The sequence below is a fragment of the Odocoileus virginianus genome, chromosome 22, assembly GCF_023699985.2.
Source record: "Odocoileus virginianus isolate 20LAN1187 ecotype Illinois chromosome 22, Ovbor_1.2, whole genome shotgun sequence".
Taxonomy (NCBI): Eukaryota; Metazoa; Chordata; class Mammalia; order Artiodactyla; family Cervidae; genus Odocoileus; species Odocoileus virginianus.
The window spans coordinates 3581490-3600782 of record NC_069695.1 but is presented as its reverse complement, the minus strand read 5'-3'; the positions used below and the strand labels follow the sequence as shown (position 1 = coordinate 3600782).

The 19293-nt window shown below is 45.7% G+C and overlaps 1 protein-coding gene across 2 annotated transcripts in view; it reads right to left on the bottom strand.

Annotated features, from left to right (window-relative positions):
- Positions 1–757: 757 nt before the first annotated feature.
- FECH (ferrochelatase) overlaps positions 758–19293 on the bottom strand; it is a 35899-nt gene continuing 17363 nt past the window's right edge. Inside the window, exons 5-12 of one of the 2 annotated variants that reach the window (XR_011482655.1) lie at positions 16162–16296; positions 13287–13393; positions 9863–9961; positions 5651–5758; positions 5025–5189; positions 2916–2975; positions 1484–2440; positions 758–1373 (exon numbers count right to left, since the gene is read on the bottom strand). Coding sequence is in view for 1 of the 2 variants with exons in the window: in XM_070452473.1 (XP_070308574.1) it covers positions 2306–2440; positions 2916–2975; positions 5025–5189; positions 5651–5758; positions 9863–9961; positions 13287–13393; positions 16162–16296 (809 nt within the window). In the remaining variant the exon portion in view is untranslated. Of the gene's footprint in view, positions 2441–2915; positions 2976–5024; positions 5190–5650; positions 5759–9862; positions 9962–13286; positions 13394–16161; positions 16297–19293 lie in introns of both variants that reach the window. The other variant, XM_070452473.1, reaches the window with a different exon arrangement.

Below are 19293 nucleotides of genomic sequence, written 5' to 3'. Positions count from 1 at the left end.
TTCCATGGGCAGAGGAGCCTGGTGGGTTATATAATATGGCCCATGGGGTCACAGAGTCAGACACAGCTGAGCACTAACACTTTCACTTTGCCTCTCACTACAAAGGCCAGTCCGGCCCAACTTAAGAGTCAAGGATGCTTTTCCTGACAGCTGAGGCACTGTTGATCTGGAGGTTTCCTTAGCAATAAGGAGGTGAGCAGGCGAATTTCCTGGAGGAGGGAGAAGGGTTGCAGGCAGGACCAGCCTTCCAGCACCAACCCACAGAACTCACTTCACTGCGGGACAGTCCTTCAAAGTCTACCTCGAACCCAGTTCCCCCAAAGTGGGCAGAAACAGAGGAGGAAAACTCTAAGCTACTGTCTATGCCTTGTACCCTCTTCTGGAAACACAATTTACTAATAGGAGAGCCAATTTGAAAAAAAAAACAATGTAGATGCTACTCAAATTTCAGAGCTTTGTTATCAGTGGGGGAAAACTATTAACGAAAGTGAATGGCATGTTTCTTGCATTACAAAGTAAATTCCTCTTAATAATTTTGATTAGTAACAAATTTGGATTGCTTTTAAAACAATATATTTTTATTATTTGGTGTGCCGGCGTCTTAGTGTGGCACAGAGGATTTTTAGCTGCGGCATGTGGGGCCTGATTCCTGATCAGGGATCAAACCCCGACCCCCTGTGTTGGGAGCATGGAGTCTTAGCCCTTGGACTCCCCAAAGTCCTGAATTACTTTTAACAGAGACAATGAATCACACTGGTTAAAATCTTAATAATATTGTATTTATTAATATAGTAAACCCTGAATATAGAAGATCTATGGCTCCATGAATACTTTCACTGGCTTAAAAAAAAATCAAATGCTTTTTTGGAAGAACAAAGTTGTACAATGGCACCTTAAATATCCACTGAAAATGACTTAACATGAAATATAACAACATGATTAATAGTTGTCACATTAGAGTGGTTCTTTTCCGTTTCTCTTTTCCAAATTTCCTATAGCACGGTTACATAATTTTTATAATAAAAATTGTAAATTAAGAATTTGAGGTTACAAAACATAGTTGACTTTTCAAAACTCTTCAAACAAATAAGGCAGGAAAGGGGACATTCAACCAAGATGAAGATGCTGGGCGGGGAGGTCTGGGGGAGGAGCTGTGAGTGGCAGCCCTTCCCTTCAGGTCCCGCTGCGCTGCCCCTGGAGACAGCGGTCAGCAGGAACCCCCTCTCCTGCGCCACCAGGATCCCCACCAAAGTGGGGAGGAGCTGTGAGTGGCAGCCCTTCCCTTCAGGTCCAGCTGCGCTGCCCCTGGAGACAGCAGTCAGCAGGAACCCCCTCTCCTGCGCCACCAGGATCCCCACCAAGGTGGGGAGGAGCTGTGAGTGGCAGCCCTTCCCTTCAGGTCCCGCTGCGCTGCCCCTGGAGACAGCGGTCAGCAGGAACCCCCTCTCCTGTGCCACCAGGATCCCCACCAAGGTGGGAGGACAAATGTGCAACTACCACACGCTTATCAACCCTGTGCACCTGGGGAAACTCAAGAGCCCTTTTGGAACCTACACTTGATTCAGTTTGATGGTGAGGAACGTGAGGTTCACACACGAAGAGCAAAAGGACCGATTAACAGTGACCTCCGGGAGCAGTCACTGTAGGAACCACCCCATCGGACCGGCACTCTACAATCCACGGGCTGAGGGAAGGAGGAGGCGCCTTTCGTCTCTCAAATTATATCTCACTTACTCAACAATGCTCACTTCAGACACAAGTGCGAGGCTTTAGACAGACCTCACACACACTGGAGAAGGAACTGGCCGTCCACTCCAGCGTTCTCGCGCGGAGAATCCCGCGGACGGAGGAGCGCGGGGGGCTACAGTCAGTGGGTCGCAGAGCCGGACACGGCTGAGCGACGAAAGCATCCCCAGCACACGCACACTGACAGCCCCCAAAGCAAGCTCCTCACACCCTTGCGGGGTTTTCTTTGGGGGGTGGGGGCTATAAAACCAAAATCCGTACTGAGAGTGTGTGTGCATCTCAGAAGATAAATTTTTAAAACTCATTTCAAAAAATAGCCTAGTGGACCTTCCAAACTTAAGCCAGGGAGGGGGGACCATAAACGCTTGGTGCGTTGGTCTATAAAAACAGAAAGCCCTCAAGGAGGGCTCCAGAGTCCATTCCTGGAGAAAGCACACAGCGTGTGGCCTGAGGCTACGCCCACGGATGCCACCTCCTCTCTAAGGGCCGGAGGCGCCCTCCTCCGCCTCGCAGGCGGCCGGCGGCCGGGCACCCGCACCGCCCCGCGGCGCCGCCGGGGTCACAGCAGCTGGCTGCTGAAGAAGGACTTCGTCTCCCTGCAGGTGGGGTTCACGCAGAGCGGACAGCTCAGGGTCAGCTGTGTGGAGCAGCGCTCCTTGGACTGGAGGTGTGCGTGGACCAGGTCGGCCAGGGCCTGAGGACAGACGGAAGGACAGACGGTCAGAAGCACAGACCCCGCTGCTCCCCACGCCGCCTCCACGCCCCATCTGCCCAGAGGAGCGCTAGGGCGTGGGGCTTCTCTTCACCTGAATTATTGATTTGCATCCTTTGAACCCAATTCTATAATGTCTTCCTTTCCTAAGAATTCTCAGCTTAGAGAAAAGGCGAAAATACAGGTTTTAGAAAACGAAATCCCCACACCCCAACTGCCGAACCTTGTCTCTGGAAGGCAGATTTTAAATTAGACGTCGTGATGGGTGGGTAGAAATAAGAAAACAGGGACTCTCTGAAGGAGGAGAGAGCCAGAGTATAAGGAATTCGATTTTATTTTTCTAATTAATTGGAACTCAAAATGTTCTAATATGTGAGAAAACCAATATTCTGTAAGAGTTTCTCAGAGGACCGCTCTCCAACATGTTCTACTAAAATGGTTGTAACATTAGCGATACCTTCGAGAACAGTGGGTTTCCATTAAGAGACTCCGCTCTTCTGATGTTTTCAAGTCCACACTGAATCAAATGAGAAAAGAAAGGAAAAACACATACACATTTTATTTTCCTTTTTTTTTTTTTTAAGAAACTGCTACAAAAAAATAAATACACATACAGATACACACACAGTTCAAAGTCTTGGTACCAAAGTATTTGCAGACTACCCAGAAATGAAAAATAGTCCTGAGACCACGCATAGACATTGATTTTCACCTATTATCAAATTGCTCATCAATTTCTATTCCCACCCCCCAGCCCATGACCTTCCAATGGGTGCTTTGTTTCCAAACCATTTTTGAGGTACTGTCGGATAGAATACTCAAATAATTTAAATCTGCTTACCGTTCTTTTTTTAGTCCACCTTTGTAATGCCTACTTATAGACTCTACCTAAGCAGAATATTGGTTTAATAACTTAAATTTTTTTTATGCATGCTTTGATTCCAAGTGCCAAAAGAGGTAAATTAATTTAATGTGTATTGAAACTAGATTGAATCTAATATGCAGAGTTGGGATTTTAAATATATTCTTACCCAGGAAAGTCTAAATTAAAAAACTAAGGATTATTTCACAACCATCCTTACTCCCCTCTCCAAAAATATCCTGTTAATTCCAGCTAATTATCCCACAAATAATTGAGAAATATCGAACTATTATTTACTCAGGTAGCTAGGATCCTCTCTTTCCCTTTCTAAATGCTGATGGCTTTTCCGTTGCTTTATCTTTTAAGTTAGAAGACTGGAAATGGGAAATGGGTGAGATTCAGCAAACACATAGTTCTCAACAGTTCGATCATATTCTGAAACTTCACAGAGAGGTAAGCTGGTTATTCTGCTGTTGGTCACTGTTCTCAAACACTGTTTTTGTTTTGGCCACACTACAAAGCATGCTTAGTTCCCTGACCAGGGATTGAACCCTCCCTCACCCCATGCAGTGGAAGCATGGAATTTTAATCACTGGACCACAAGGAAAGTTCCTAGAAAGCATCATTAAATGAAGTCCATAGATAACCCTACAATCTCATTTTAGCCAATTACAACTTTCCCATAAATTCCTTATCAGAACTGCTGACAAGAACCTTAGGCGCCCTCTACCTTCACGACCGGCTGGCACAGACAAAAACGGGGCCAAGGGTAGGGGTGGGGTTGCTGCTGAAGCTCCCCCAACCCACTCTCCACCCAGCCCTGCACCTGCCACCTGGTCCCAGAGAGGGAGACGTATTCTTCGCGACCAGGCCCCCACCCAGCACACGTGGGATGACCAGGGCCGAGAGCTGGGATGCAGGATGAGCGGGGAGGTCTCTTTGGGTCCCCAGGGTTCCACGGTTCCCACAGAAACCATGCTAGGAAGGGGACGCAGGTTCAGGCAGGCCCTCAGAAGCCTTGAGATGGGTCAACAGTGGTTTTCCTCCATGTGGATGACAATCACATCCATCTTTCGTTACAAGACACTCAGGATGGTTGGTATTTGTTATTTCAATAATCGGATTGATCACAGCATAGTAGCAAACAGCTAATTAAGTGAGTGCATAAAAGAGGTCAGGGAAATTACAATACATAACTGCTCCAGAGTTCATCCCATGGTCTTTCTTAAATGAGGAGGATCCTGGTGCCTCGAAACCCAAACAGAAGCAGCGTCACAGCCCGAGCAAAGGGCACTATTAGGTGAAGAAAGGAATTATATAGAGAACAATAAAATTCTTTTCTTCCAAGCTGGTGAGTACACTTATTTTTTTTCTCAAGGAAATGTGGTTTTTATTACTTTCAATGGGTACAGTAACTCAAACTAAATGCAATGATGTTGCCTGCAGTGATGCCCGGGTCACCCATTTTGCAAAGGCATGTAAGTGCTTTCCCCCTACAAATGTGGAAGTGAAGTTGATGTGCTTGGATCAGTACGCGGATGAAGTATTATCCGGAACGAGGAGGCCACAGTACATACAAACACACATACCAAGCAATATTTCTGAATGACACAATCAGATCACTGCAGAGAGAGCTACCTTTTAAAACAAATGACATTTCAAAAAAAAAAATCAAATCAAAATGGGATTAATAACCACACTTACCTCTTTGGCTAGAACTTGAGAGTATTCAATGTCCAACTCATACAGAGTTTCAATGTGATCGCTGGTAAATGCTATCGGAACCAAAAGGATGTTCTTCCTTCCCCTCTTACAGAGCCCTTTGATGGCCTCGTCTGTCTGAGGACCCAGCCAGGGCATCGGGCCGACCTATGAGAAAGCAGGAGGAGTGCACACAGGGACCGTGTCTTACCACAGCCCACTGCACCGGACACACTCACACGTGCGCGGGCACACACACACACACACACACACACACACAGAGCCTCCCTGTAAGGGTGAGGGCCATGCTTTACACCTCACTAATGTGTTTAGTATTTCCTTATTAGGCTTGTTGAAGCCTTCTAGAAGCTGGCAAAATATAAAGAATTTCTGTGATTTCAACTGAAAATAATCTATTGTTTGAATGGAATCAATGGAATTCTGCTCATCACTTGTTTTCCTCTCCATCATATTTGCTTGAAGAATTCCTCCTGCTCATATGAGCAGTCAGGTTATTGTAGAACATTCTGTCTGCATGAAAAGGCCAAATCTGACTGTTTTATAACTAAGTCCTAAAATAGACATCTGCCGAAGCGCTGACTGCCTGCAAACATGTGGAAGTCACCTACCTTGGACTGCCAAACCAGTCGGTAGGGGTTGGAGTAACCCAGCTTGTCCATGACTCTTTGGACAGTGGCGCCCACCTCCTGAGGATAGGGGTCCCCTCTGTTGACCACCTGCAGCAGAGACATAGGAGTTCAGTCGCCAGCACTGTGCAGGGTTGTGAGAGCCTGGGGCTGGGTGGGCAGGCGGCCTGAGCCCTGGACTGGAGGCTGCCCCTCAGCCTCCACACTGATGCCCACGCCAGCTGAGCTCAAGGCCCAACTCACTTGGATGGACTTCATTGGCCAAAGGAGCACAGGGTACCAAATCGGCTGGCGGGTTCCTGGAATGCATCAGATCCTACATCCACGTCATCCATAGGAGACTGACCACATACACCACTGGAGGATGGGTTTCTCCAATCCCCCAGCTGAGTTAGGGACAATGACACAGAAAAGCTGGCAAGGAAGAGGCAACATGAGATGGGCCTTCACTTGTGGTTAGTTACCCGAAGGGCTGACTTTATTTTAATTGTTGACTGTGCTGTGCAGTTTGCAGGGTCTCAGTTCCCTGGGACTGAACCTGGGCCACGGCAGTGAAAGCCCGGTATCTTAACCCCTGGACTGCCCAGGGAACGCCCCGATTTTAGAAATGGAGCTGAAAGAGTGCTGTACGGACAGTGTCTAGAACTACTGAGTTCGTGGGGCCCAGGTGAACAAAAGAGGTGAACACGAGTGGAGTGACAGGAAGCAGCAGCATGTGGCTCAGATTCCAGGCTCCTTGAGAACATGGCCTGTGCCTTCGAGTTCCTTCCAGTTCCTTCTCCCCACTCGTCCCACAGCAGCGGACCCTGGCCACGCTTTGAGCACAGACAATGTCTGCAAGCGCTCCTCACCTTTGAAAGTGAACACCTATGAAAGTGTACAACAGAAATTTCTTCTTACTGCTTTAATATTTAGCTGTATGGTTGCTCTTTAGTTGCTAAGTCGTGTCTAGTTCTTTTGCGACTCCATGGACCATAGCCCACCAGGCTCCTCTGTCCATGGGATTTCCCAGGCAAGAATACTTGAGTGGATTGCCATTTCCTTCTCCAGGGGATCTCCCAGACCCAGGGATCGAACCCACGTCTCCTGCATTGGCAGGCGGATTCTTTGCCATTCAGCTCCCTGGGGAAGCCCATGTAGCTGTGCACCGCCTTTCTAAGCCCCCCATCCTGCTTGCTTTCTTCCTACAACACTTACTACCTTCTGATGTTTCATACTGTTTTCTTATCTATTATGCTTATTATCTGCTCCTCTCCCTCATTCCCTGAAGGCAAAGATTTTTTTTGTCTGTTTTGTCATTCCCCTATTTTGCAATAGGGGCTAGAACAGTGCCTGGAATAGAGTAGGTGTTTAGTAAACACTGTTGAGATGAAATGATGAGCTATTTGATGATATGGCTAAAAGTGAGTTCGCCATTCAAAACATAAAGGCAGAAGGAATGAGAGAAATACAAAGTCACCATTAGACCAACAGAGAAATATCCACTGGAGGCTAAAAATTAGTGAGCAAAAGTCTGAAAAACAAGATATTTGCACAATCTCTAAGAAGCTCACTTAAGATACTTTTAATCACAAAGAGACAATAGTAACTTTCTAATGGGCAAATCCAGAAGACACCACCTTAGGCAAATGACCATGGATCACATCGGGAGCAGTAAGACGAATTGGCGTGATGCGTTCAGAAGCACGAGGGTCTGGCAAGGATAGGAGGGGTTATTCTTCCTGGTGATAAACAACTTCAGTCTAAGCATGAGAAAATACCCAACACATCCAAATGGAGGAGCATGCTGCAAAATAACTCTGTGTGTGTGCGCACTAGTCACTCACTCGTGTCCAACTCTTTGTGACCTCATGGGCTGTAGCCTGCCAGGCTCCTCCGTCCACGGGATTCTCCAGGCAAGAATACCAGAGTGGGTTGCCATGCCCTCCTCCAGGGGATCTTCCCCACCCCGGGATTGAACCCGGGTCGATCCTGCATTGCAGGCAGAGTCTTCACCGTCTGGGCCACCAAGGTTGCTACAAAATCGTGCTTCAAAAATATCAAGTTCAGGAAAGACAAAGACAGTATGAGGAACTGTCCCAGACTGGAGGAGCCTAAGGAGCTGTCCAAGTGCGTGCCCTGTGAGATTCTGGGAGGGGAAAGCCACACCCGAGGAAGAGCTGGTGAAAGGGGAGTCACGTCCTCCGGGAACAGCACTGCGCCTCCGCTCAGGCCTCAGGTCTGATCGCGGACTTCCGGTTATGTGGGATGTCAGCATTAGCAGAAGCTAAGCGAGCTCTGTACTATTTCTGTAACTTTTCCATAAGTCTAAAATGACTTCAACGTACATAACATGTATAGTTTTAAAAGTTATTAAGGAGGAAAGGGGCTTCCCAGGTGGTGCCGGTGGTAAAGAACCCACCTGTCAGTGCAGGAGACGGACGAGACGGGGGTTCGATCCCTGGGTCGGGAAGATCCCCCGGAGGAGGAGATGGCAACCCACTCCAGTACTCTTACCTGGAGAATCCCACGGACAGAGCAGCCTGGTGGGCTACAGTCCGTGGGGTCGCAGGGCTGAACACAACCGAAGCGCCCAGCACGCAAGGGGAACTCATTAGGAGCAAACGCAGAAGAGCGGAGCCTGCAAGGAGAGCTCTCCTGCTCGACCATCCCTCCGCCTTCCCGACCCCATCCCGACCCTTCTGGCTTAATGGTGTGCCTCGGTTCCCCCTGAGACCCTGGGCAGAAAACAAAAACAAAAACCAGACAAAAACCCTGGAAGCCGCGTGCTCAGGCCCTGAGCGGGAGAAGGGGCAGTGAGGGGAGAGAAGAGAGGAGAGAAGACAGCACCTGGCACCGTCCGCGCGTGAACACGCGTCGCCTCCTCTCCCGGCTCCGCTCTGGCCCTTCCCACGCGGCCTCATCACACACGGGCGGGTACGCAGGAGGGATGAGGGCCGAGCAGGAGGACGGCCGTGCCCCGGGCGAGAGGGAGACGCAGGCTGCGAAGGGCTCGCCCCGGACCGCCACGTGGCGGCACAGGCCGGTCAGAAGGGGGGCCCCAGAGAGGGCCCTGGGTTAACTCATGAACCCCGCAGCTAAAAGCTTCATGACGCCTACGGCGGTAACTCTCCGCCTCTCCAGCTTGACAGCGAGGTTTTTAGGACACAAGGCTGCGAGCTGATGAAACGGGCTGCTCACCCCAAGCGCTTCTGTACATCACACACATACCAGCTCCACCACTCTTGTCTCCAAAAACGCGATAGTCATGGCACAGAGGTGGTATTTTAACGAACCCCCGGTGTAATATGAGAAACTAGGGAGCAACCAGATCATAACTGGATACATTTTATACTGACTGGCCAAAATGTGCTCCTGAGCCTTGGCAAATGAGAAACGAATCACTTCCTAGAATTCAGACAACTTCTGTCAAGGCTTGAGGACAAAAAGAATGGGGACGGGAGCGCTCAGTCTCAGTACTGAAGCCCTACCAGCAGGCGGAAACAGCCTTCTTTAACTGTGCCAGTTAATAAAATTCTCACATAGGAATATATCTTCAACTTATCATTTTAAAGGGACTTAGCAAGATAATATCTACTCACAATATCATAGTCTGAATTAATTGTTATTAAGTTTCAAGAGCTTTCCTGGTGGCTCAGCTGGTTAAGAATCCACCTGCAATGTGGGAGACCTGGGTTTGATCCCTGGGTTGGGAGGATCCCCTGGAGAAAGGAAAGGCTACCCACTCCAGTATTCTGACCTGGAGAATTCCATGGACTACATGTCCATGGGGTTGCAAAGAGTTGGACACGACTGAGCAACTTTCATTTTCAGATCTCAAGAAATGAGTCTAGCTAAATTAGCGCCAAGCTCAGTTTGAGATTTTAGAGTTCCTCCTTTTACTGGGCTTAGGCTGAACGGAAACTGGATCCACATTATACCTTTTGAACCCTCTACCACTGGGTCAGCTGACTCATTTGAAAAGACCCTGATGCTGGGAAAGATTGGGGGCAGGAGGAGAAGGGGATGACAGAGGATGAGATGGTTGGATGGCATCACCGACTCAATGGAAATGGGTTTGGGTAAACTCCGGGAGTTGGTGGTGGACAGGGAGGCCTGGCATGCTGCGTGCGGTTCATGGGGTCGCAAAGAGTCAGACACGACTGAGTGACTGAACTGAACCACTGGGTCATCCAACAAAATGTTCTTACTTACAGACATTGGCAGTGAGTGAGCAGAAAAAAGAATGACCACTTCACGTCTCTTCTCAGGAGGAAAGTGATCCAGCTCTTTCAGAATGTGGTCAGCGAAGCACTGCGGGAACACCAAGAAAGGTGGGGATACAGAGGGGGCGGGAAGAAAGACATGGAAGGAGAAGAAAATATTCTGTAAATAAGGGCGACATCACAAATCTCAGCGAAGCCCTCAAACACGGGAACTGTCTCTGTTTAAAAAAAAAAAAAACTGCCAACAGTACAGTCTCTCTAGCTTTGATTCATCATCAGAATGGCTCATAACAGTTCCAGGGGCCTGGGGAATTTGATGGGAAACTTCTAAAGCTCGCTAATGGCTCACTGAAAATGAACGCTCTGGACCTGCTTCCCCGTGGGAGGCATGGGGCACACTTCCAGATGGAAAGGAAAGGCAGATGGGAAGGAGGAGTTGTTTTAAGACCTCTCGCTCGCTCAGTTAGCAGGAAAACCGCTTACAGGGGCTTTCTGAATCTCCCCGAGTTTGGCTTTCAGGCATATCACATTAAAATACATTAGACAGAAATAACCGAGGGGTAAGAAAATATGGTTCCGTTTTTACGGCCTTGGCCTCCGTGAGTCAGTCTTCATAATGACCTTCCTAACAGCAGATGAGAAGGTTGCACAACTCTCGTTCAATTCACAGAGAGGGGAGACGCGGCCGACTGGGGGGCCGTCGGGTCCCATCTGCGAACCTGGGCCAGAAGGCAGCTCCCGCTCCTCCACATCTCTGTCCACCAGACCAGCCAATCCCCTTCCTCAGCCAGCACGTCCAGAGTCACATCAGTAGGTGCTGAAATACCAGATCTGAGGAGGCTTCCTTTCATCTCACTCTTTAATCATGCTGTCATTCAACTTATAAAGCAAATGGCTACAAAGGACATGAATGGGTCAACTGACAAAATTGGAGTATGAACGGAAGTTGGATAGATTTCAGTATCAATATGAAGTTTGCTGAAGTTGAATACTGTATCATTGCTATGGAAAAGAATATACTGTTTAGGTGTAAAGAGTGGTTTTACACATCTGTGTGTGTGTGTGTGTACATATATATATCTTATTCTCAAAAGGTTCAGGAAAAAATTACGTATACATAGACACACATATGCACACACACACAAAGGGTATGCAAATGATAAAGTAGGATAAATGTTAATGCAGGAATCTAAATAAAGAGATTAGAGTTCCATATATACTATTCTGGTAGTTTTTCTGCATGCTTCAAATTATTTCCAAATAAAAATGTTTTTAAAACATAATATTAAAAAAATTATCACGGACAGTTTACCAGAACCATGTACATTTGCATTTGATGGCATTTTGATACATCAGTGGTTAATATGACAGGATGAGCAATTACTCCATAACAAAAATTGGAATATTATTAGTTTTCTCAGACCCCTCAAATTTTGATAAATTAACGCTCAAAGGCACAAAATGGTGCTAAGAGAGTTTGCTCCCTTTTCAAAATGTATAATTTACCTACAGAGTCAATGTGATAGGATGAGACACTGACATAAACAGTATTTTCTGGTGGTCTCTGCAGTGTTAGTAGACTAAGGATGCTCAGAAAAGATTATATTTGTACAAGCCCAGATAAGGAAGCCCAGTGCAAAGTTTAAAGACAGCCTGCAACATTCATTTACTCTAAATATTCCAGCAGTTAGATAACAGAAGCAAAATGGCTATTTTCAGTAATTATTATAAGTAGAAATGTAGATTAAACACAAGATTTTTAGTTCCAGCTTTTATTTTTTGTTTAGTTTGGGGTGTTTGTTTTTTTTTTTTTCATTTCCACTAGATATCAAATCTTCTTGTGTAATCCACATAATACTAATAAACTCTAAATTTCTGTTTCCTCAAGATTTTAGTAGGATTTCTCCTTTTATCATCTTGCATGCAAGTAGAGACACAATTTCTTACGGCTTACAGCAGACTCTAAGCCGTCTGCAGCACCGAGGAGGCGTGGGCAAGCAGAAGTGCCCTGAAATCATCTAAAACCCATCTGCGGTATTTTCCAGGCGCAGCCCCTCTGCAGAATGAAAGCGGCAGGCGGCTCTCAGAGCCTTCAATCACACCATCGAGGAGGGCGGATAAATGCCTCTAAAATTCCCTTTCATTTTATGAAGGGAGACTTCCTCAGTTAAGAGACCTTTCCATCTTTCGGCTTCCCCCCTTTTCAAAGGACTGAATTTTAATGCAAATCTAATTACCGCCTCGATCAGGGCAGGCAGATGCTGCACAGATCCCCGCTTCTCTGCTGCCACATGGCACCGCTGACCTGAGACACCCCTCGTTCCCAAGCCCGGGCCTCCGGAGCAAAGCACGCAGGCCAGGCTGGGGCTGCAGGCAGTCTGGACGGGCACCGCCTCCCCGGAAAGAGCACACTCGGTGGGGACACCACACCTGGACCAAAACGACACCCATCCCTGAGGGGAGGCGCCTTCTGCCCACTTCTCGCTTAAAACTGAATTTCAGCCTCTGCGTTAACCCTTGACAGCACCTATGCACACAGCTCAGGGGCGAGCCGGCCGGCGTCCCACGAGGTCTACCACCATCTAGTGGTTACAGGTGGAAGTGACTCCAGGCTTCAAAAAAAAAAGTGTGTAAGCAGGTATTTAGCCTGAGTGAGAACCTCCGAGGGATGAAACATAAACTAGATGAGCCCCACGTCACTTACTATTTCTTCTACCTAAACTAACTCAAAGGTAGAAAACTTCTGCCAACAGAACCAAGCAGTGTGTGTGTGACGGACAATCCCCACTAGTACTCCCATATTTAAAGAGTGAAAAAGTATATCCTAACACCATTTCAAAGCTTTGGAATTGTAGTTTTAACTTATTCTCCTAAAACCAAGCATCTGTTACTATAAATATTATGTATATAAACTGCATAGGGGACATATGAAACTTCTTCTAATATATGATATTTTCTCAATTGAAATGTTAAATTTATTCTGTGTCTCAGAGCATGTAGATATATTCCCTTTAAAATCTTTAGGTCTTGATATTTTAACAGATTTAGAAAATAGAGAATCTATTAGTTGGCTATTCAGTCTATGAATGGAGATTAGATAAAACACCCTGCATAATTCTTTTCCCTTGCATATTCTTTAACGTTCTTTTGGTCACTGTGAAATACAAAATTCAAAACATAATTCTGATAGTTTGCAATTAATACTATTAATCTGAAGAAAGGTAAGAGTTTAACCTTTACATTTCTTTTCTCCTGGCATAATAAATCAAGACTCAAATACCTTTTTTTTATTCCCCAGCACACGATTTAAGGAAGAGAACAGTAGGCTCGGAAGGACACCCACAAAGCAGGCTGGGACAAGAGCCTGGCCCACACCAGAAGCTGGGGTGGGCAGCTGGCAGAGGCCGGCTTACCTGAATGAGGAGGGGGTGCGTTGGCCACCTGTCAATCGTGCTCCACTTCATTGTGGGCTCCTTGCCCGCCTCATTATAGTATCTGTAAATGGCATTTAAGCTGCTGCCTGAAATATACAGGGGCCACTTAGTACATGCATGTGGATTATGGTGAAAATAAAAAAACCGACTAGTAAAGGCAGTAATTATAAGTTCAAAGCAGGTAACTTCTGCACTGAGTCAGTCTAATTACAATCATTTCAATACTCTAAAATGCATATAGATCTAACTACCCTGCAAATGAAGATCACTAAAAAGCAATCAATTTCAACGACCTTTCAAAGATTAGTGAGGCCACTTCTCTAGAGAAGCACAGTGGCGGTGGATTTATGAAATATAAGCGGTCGTTATTTGCAAGGACCAAGTCTTACAACGGAAAACATGTTACATTTTTTTTCCCCATTATGAAGGGAATCAACCCCATTTACAGGAAATAGAGGGGGTAGGAAAGAGAGGGAAAAGAAACCAGCCATAACCCCAGCATGCTACCACAATCATTGTTTTATTCTAACTAGTTCTTTCCAGTGATTTTTCGTTATAGCCGTGATGTTTCACAAATTCATTTCAGTATATGGGCACTTTTGTATCCTGAATATTTAGGGCATTTTTCCTTAGCATTATGAATGAGTGTTTTCCACATTATAATGAAAGCTTTATAATCATCCTTTTTAATGGCTCATTGACAAGAATAGCAGCTTATTAAGGCTTCTAAGCTCATTCTCTATTTTTATCTGCTTTATTAAATTATCCTCACTCCCTAGAATAAGTTAAATGGGTACCAAATCCTTGCAGGTAATCTATCAAAACTTGTATTTCTAAACAAGAGATGGTTAACATGAAAATTCAAAGACTAAAGAAAGGAAGGCAGATGGTGCCAACCCAGGGCAATTTTTTTCCTGGCCTAGAGGATTTGGCACTGGGGCCAAGCCCTAATCCTATGAAACCAACCCTAACATGGGGGCCTCCTCATCAATCTTCACGTGGGGCAAATACTCCCAAAACAGCCATGCTTCCTGACACCACTAGTTTCTCTACTATAACTATTCATCAGTCAGGTCTCCAAATAAAAAATGCTTGCCAGGACAAAGCCATACGGACATCACATGTACTCTCAGGCTAAGACTCGATTTTCAAAAAAATAAAATCCAGTTCCATTTTTCTGAGCAGACTGCAATGAGTCAGATAAATCCAAATGGAGTCCATCCCAGGTTCAAAACCCGTCTCTCCAGAAATCAAGAAGCAGTCACCGCCACCTGCATGTTGCAAGCTACATTTCACAGAGGAACATTCATTTTCAGATGGATTGGGTTGGCCAGAAAGTTCGTTTGGATTTTCCCATAACATCGTGCCTGAAGGAACTTTTTGGTCAAGCCAATACAAAAGGACTTTCAGCAGCCACAGGAGGTCTTCTGGGTCACTCAGAAACATTCGGTGAAATGCCTAAAGTAGTAATTAAGAGCAGAGCATAACTAAAAAAAAAAATTGCCTGATTAAAAAAGGTCATTGATCAAAGCAAGACTACATAAAAAGTAGGAAGTTTTCATAGACAGAAACCTTAACTAAAGAATTAGAAATACTGTCAGAATCCTGCTATGGAAGACCTAAATCTCTCTACTTTACATGATAAACTCAATAAATGTGCAGATATTAAAAAAAAAGAAAAAAGTGATACATCAAATATACTGGTGCTGCCACAACACATGTGTAAGTAAAGCAACAGATAAATGACACTCTAGGGGCCTCCAAGAATGAGCATGCCTTCACACCCCTGCAGTGAGGCTGCACCTTCCCTGTGTCCGAGGGAGCACACACAGGCCGAGCCGGCTGGGAGACGTGCCGGTTGTCAATCCCTTGTCACATAAATAACCATCTTCTTGCTTAGTTTTGAGAGCAGACATGTACATGGTGAGTTGAGGTATATTTTTGAAAGCCAGGCAAAAAGTATAGCTTAGAAAGGTCATAAAATTTTTCTCCAATAACATGGTAGACATGTTACCAGACATTTTAAAGGCACATATCCAAAAGAAATTACAATTCAAACTCTTGAGGCACTTTCATAGGGGCTCTGAATAAATATTTAAGGCACACACTAAGCTTCCAAGATTTCTTCCAGTAGCCTTTTGTCTTCTCCTTCCTGTTATAGAAATAATATGCACTAATGTCCAAAAGCAATTTAGAAGTAAAAATGTGCTGACCCCAGAGCCTTGAAAAAGAATGCAAACAAATGTAATTGTGGCTGACATTAGATGATTTACCTATACCTAATGATACAGAGATTGGCAAAACATTATCCTCCAGCTCCAATTAAATATCTAGGAAACACCACCCAGTAATACTTGCTTAAATCTAGAACACTGAGAGAAGTTAGCAGAGGAAACCCTAAACTGGGCTTTGGTTTGACCAGGAACCAACCCGTAACCAAAATACATATCCATATTTCCAATGTTGTATGGACACCTCTGCCTGCAAAATGGAAACATCTATCACCTTCGCTGCATTAATAAGAATACTGGCGTAGCCATAAAAACAAAGGTTTATTACACAAACACAGAAAGTGACTTAAGGCGCATCACGGATCCATTCTACACGCGTTAAAGCACTGGACCCTGGAAGCCGCTGCCTTTCACCCACCATTTGTAATTCTCAGGGCACTGGCTAATAACTCAAGGGACAGATGAACCATGAGATTTCAAATAGACTGACCTGAACTCTCACGTTTAACACAGACAGGCTGGATTTGCCATTCAAATCGAAAGTGATTCACCCTCTCCTCCGGCCCCGCTCTGCTGGTTCTCAGCGGGGCCAGGGCCGCCCCACCATCGGCAGGCAGGCTTACCCGTGGTGGAGCAGCTGAACTGGGGGTACTGCGTGAAGGCGACCGCTCTCTCCAGGCCATCCCGCTCCATCTCTCCAATCGCTTCCTCTGTTAACGGGTGGACGTACCGGAAACCAATATAGTACTTGTGCGGGGCTGTTAGGAAGCATGTGTGGAAAGGAGAGAGTATTCATCTTGATATACATTCCGAACATATTGCAGTGCCCAGAACAAAGGACAGTTAACCTAATTTCCTGTGAGGCTGATAATATGGGCAAGGTTAGAAATATTCCTTGGATCTTTTCCAGGCTTTCGCTGGTAGATGCATTTTTCACTACTTTTTTTCTGTGATCAACCTCCCCCATCACACATATATTTTCATGGAAAACGTGGTTTTTAAAACTCAAGCTTCCATGTCTTATTTTCTGCTTTTGGCCAAGACAAGAGAGACTCAAGAGCAAGGAGTTGAGAACTAGCATTTATTCTTAAATATAACCTCCTCTATGGACCAGGCACCATGGCAGACACTGCACTTTTTTCTTCTCATCTAAACCCCGTTTTTCAGATAAGGAAACAGACTCTCAGAGGTTAGTGAGCCGCCCAGAGGCACCTAGCAGACGGTCCAGACAGGATTCCCTGTGCTCTGCCCATGCCGACCACTGCACCCCAGCCTTCTCATCACCCAAGTTCCCTTCTCCTGTTCCCTCAGACCCCAGGCCACCTCGTCTATATGAAAGCTCTGGGACACTCAATAAAAGTTCATTGATAACAAATGATTGAAACGATTCTCCTCACTTACATGAAAAACAAGACCAAACCCAACAATAATGCTTAAGTTGGAGGCACTGAGTGGGATTTAAAATCATTCTTCTGGGACTGCTTTGCCAATCCAATGATTAAGACTCTGCTTCCAATGTAGGGAGCGTGGGTTCGATCCCTGGTCAGGGAACTAAGACCTCACATGCTGAGTGCGGTGGACAAAGATTAACAATAAAATCATTCTTCTGGCTCCTAAATGTCAAAGCCAGGGGGTGTCTTTGTATTCCCTGTTCCATCACTTCACCAATTCTATGTCCTCCTTTATTATTTTAAAAGCTCCTCAACCAATTTTTTTAGGCATTTATAAAATCATAAAAATGGAAGCTTCCTAAAGCTACCCAGGGCTTCCCAGGTGACTCAGTGGTAAAGAATCTACCCACCAAGCAGGAGACTCCAGTTCTATTCCCGAATTGGGAAGATCCCCTGAAGAAGGAAACCGCAACCACCTCCAGTGTTCTTGCCTGGGAAATCTCATGGACAGAGGAGCCTGGTGGGCTGCAGTCCATGGGGTTGCAAAGAGTCAGACACAACTGAACACTCACACATCCTGTTTACTTGTCTTTTCATAGGATTATACCCAGTTTATACTCAGGGATGAAATTGAAAATACATGACATAAACGTTAAGTCTAATAAAACCAAGGTCATCTTACTGTCCAGGCCTCAGCCAGGGCTGCAGCTAAGAATATGATGCTAAATTGCCACAAGAAAACATTTCAGTTGAAGAGAAGAAAAAGATAATACATTAATTGTGTGTGTGTCTCTGTGTATGTACTATAATGTATGTTTTATATATATGTGTATTATGCATATGAATAAATGTGTATTATATATGTGTATGTGTGTATTATACATGTGTATGTGTGTATTATATATGTATTATATATATGTGCATGGTGGATATAGACCTATAAAACATGCCTCAGTAACTTGAGCAGGGGGCCGAATCAGTGGACCGTGCTGTCCAGAACAGAGGCCGAGTCAACCCCGGGGGGAGCGGCACGTCTGTGCGTGGGGAGGACGGTCTGGTTCCATGTTCTCCGGTGGCAACTATAAAAAGAGGAAGGAACAAAAAGAGGAAGGAGGGGGCACAAGTGAAATCCTTCTTGGCTGCCTGGCCCTTCGAGGCCTCCGATTTTCTGGTCTCTTGCATAAAACATGGTGGTCTGCCGTTAAACCCCCCCAGAGGACAGAACCCGATAAGCAAACTCCCAAGGACAGCTTGCTCAAAGATTACGAGGTTCGCGCTAAAACCGCCCACGATCACAGGATCATCAGGCCCACTTTTCAGGAGCTCTTGGTGCTCTGCGCTGAGGCTGAAGTGGAATTTGCTTTCTGATCTATTTTGAGACAATACAATGATCAGACTGACAGAGCCAGATCCCCCGAACACTGTGGGTCACCTGGCTTCTGGCGTTTTTCCTTTCCACAGGCTGCTGGGAGTTGAAAGCTGCAGCCTAAACGCCCAGGGCCTGGGAGTTTCTCAGATGTTACAGACTCAGAGAGGTGGAGAGGCCTCCCTCACAGATAAAGGCGGGGTGGCGACCATATCTGGAGGTGAGACAGAATAAGATACTCTGGAAAGAACAGATAATGCTTTCCAAACGGTCCAGTTCAAGACGGCCCGCAAAAACATGTTTCAGAAAAAGTGACGAGGCCCTGGGCCTCTCCTGAGGAACTAACAAGCCTTCACGGAGGCTCCCAGCTGCCTCGGGGAGAGGAAGGAGGCTCCAGGGGGTCAACCAGCACCCCGTCTAGTGGGCACCACATCCGGCCAGAGCGAGCCCGCAGCACGACTTGCTGACCCCGCCGCAGCCACCCAGTGAACACTGGTGAGAACTACAGAGAAGTTAAAAAAAAAAAAAAAAAAAAAAAACAGAAAAACCATTTTTTTAAACAGTAAAACTTCATTAACCTTCACTCCATTCATTAGCAATGGGCAATAGTTCAAACGTCTGATTTGTACGTGACTCTTTGAGAGAAGGGTGTGAAGCTATTATGATGCTTTTTGATTTGTAGCCGATCATGGTGAATAAGAAAAGCTCAAGTCTTCTGAATTTTTATCATGTAACCATGCTAATGCCTCTCAGGATTATCTGATTTTAATGTTCACAGTAATCCTAGGAGTGGGAGTGTATTATCATCCCCATTTTCCAGATGGGGCTCAGCGAGTTGAGTCATCTGCCTGATCTCATACAAGTAGGAATGGGGAAGCCAGCTGAGCCTGAAATGATCCCGTTTTGCATCCAATAAAGAATAAAAGTCTTTTACTGAGTAGCACTTACTCAAGAGCTTCACTGAAAGCAGACACAGTGCATATAACTAGATATCACTT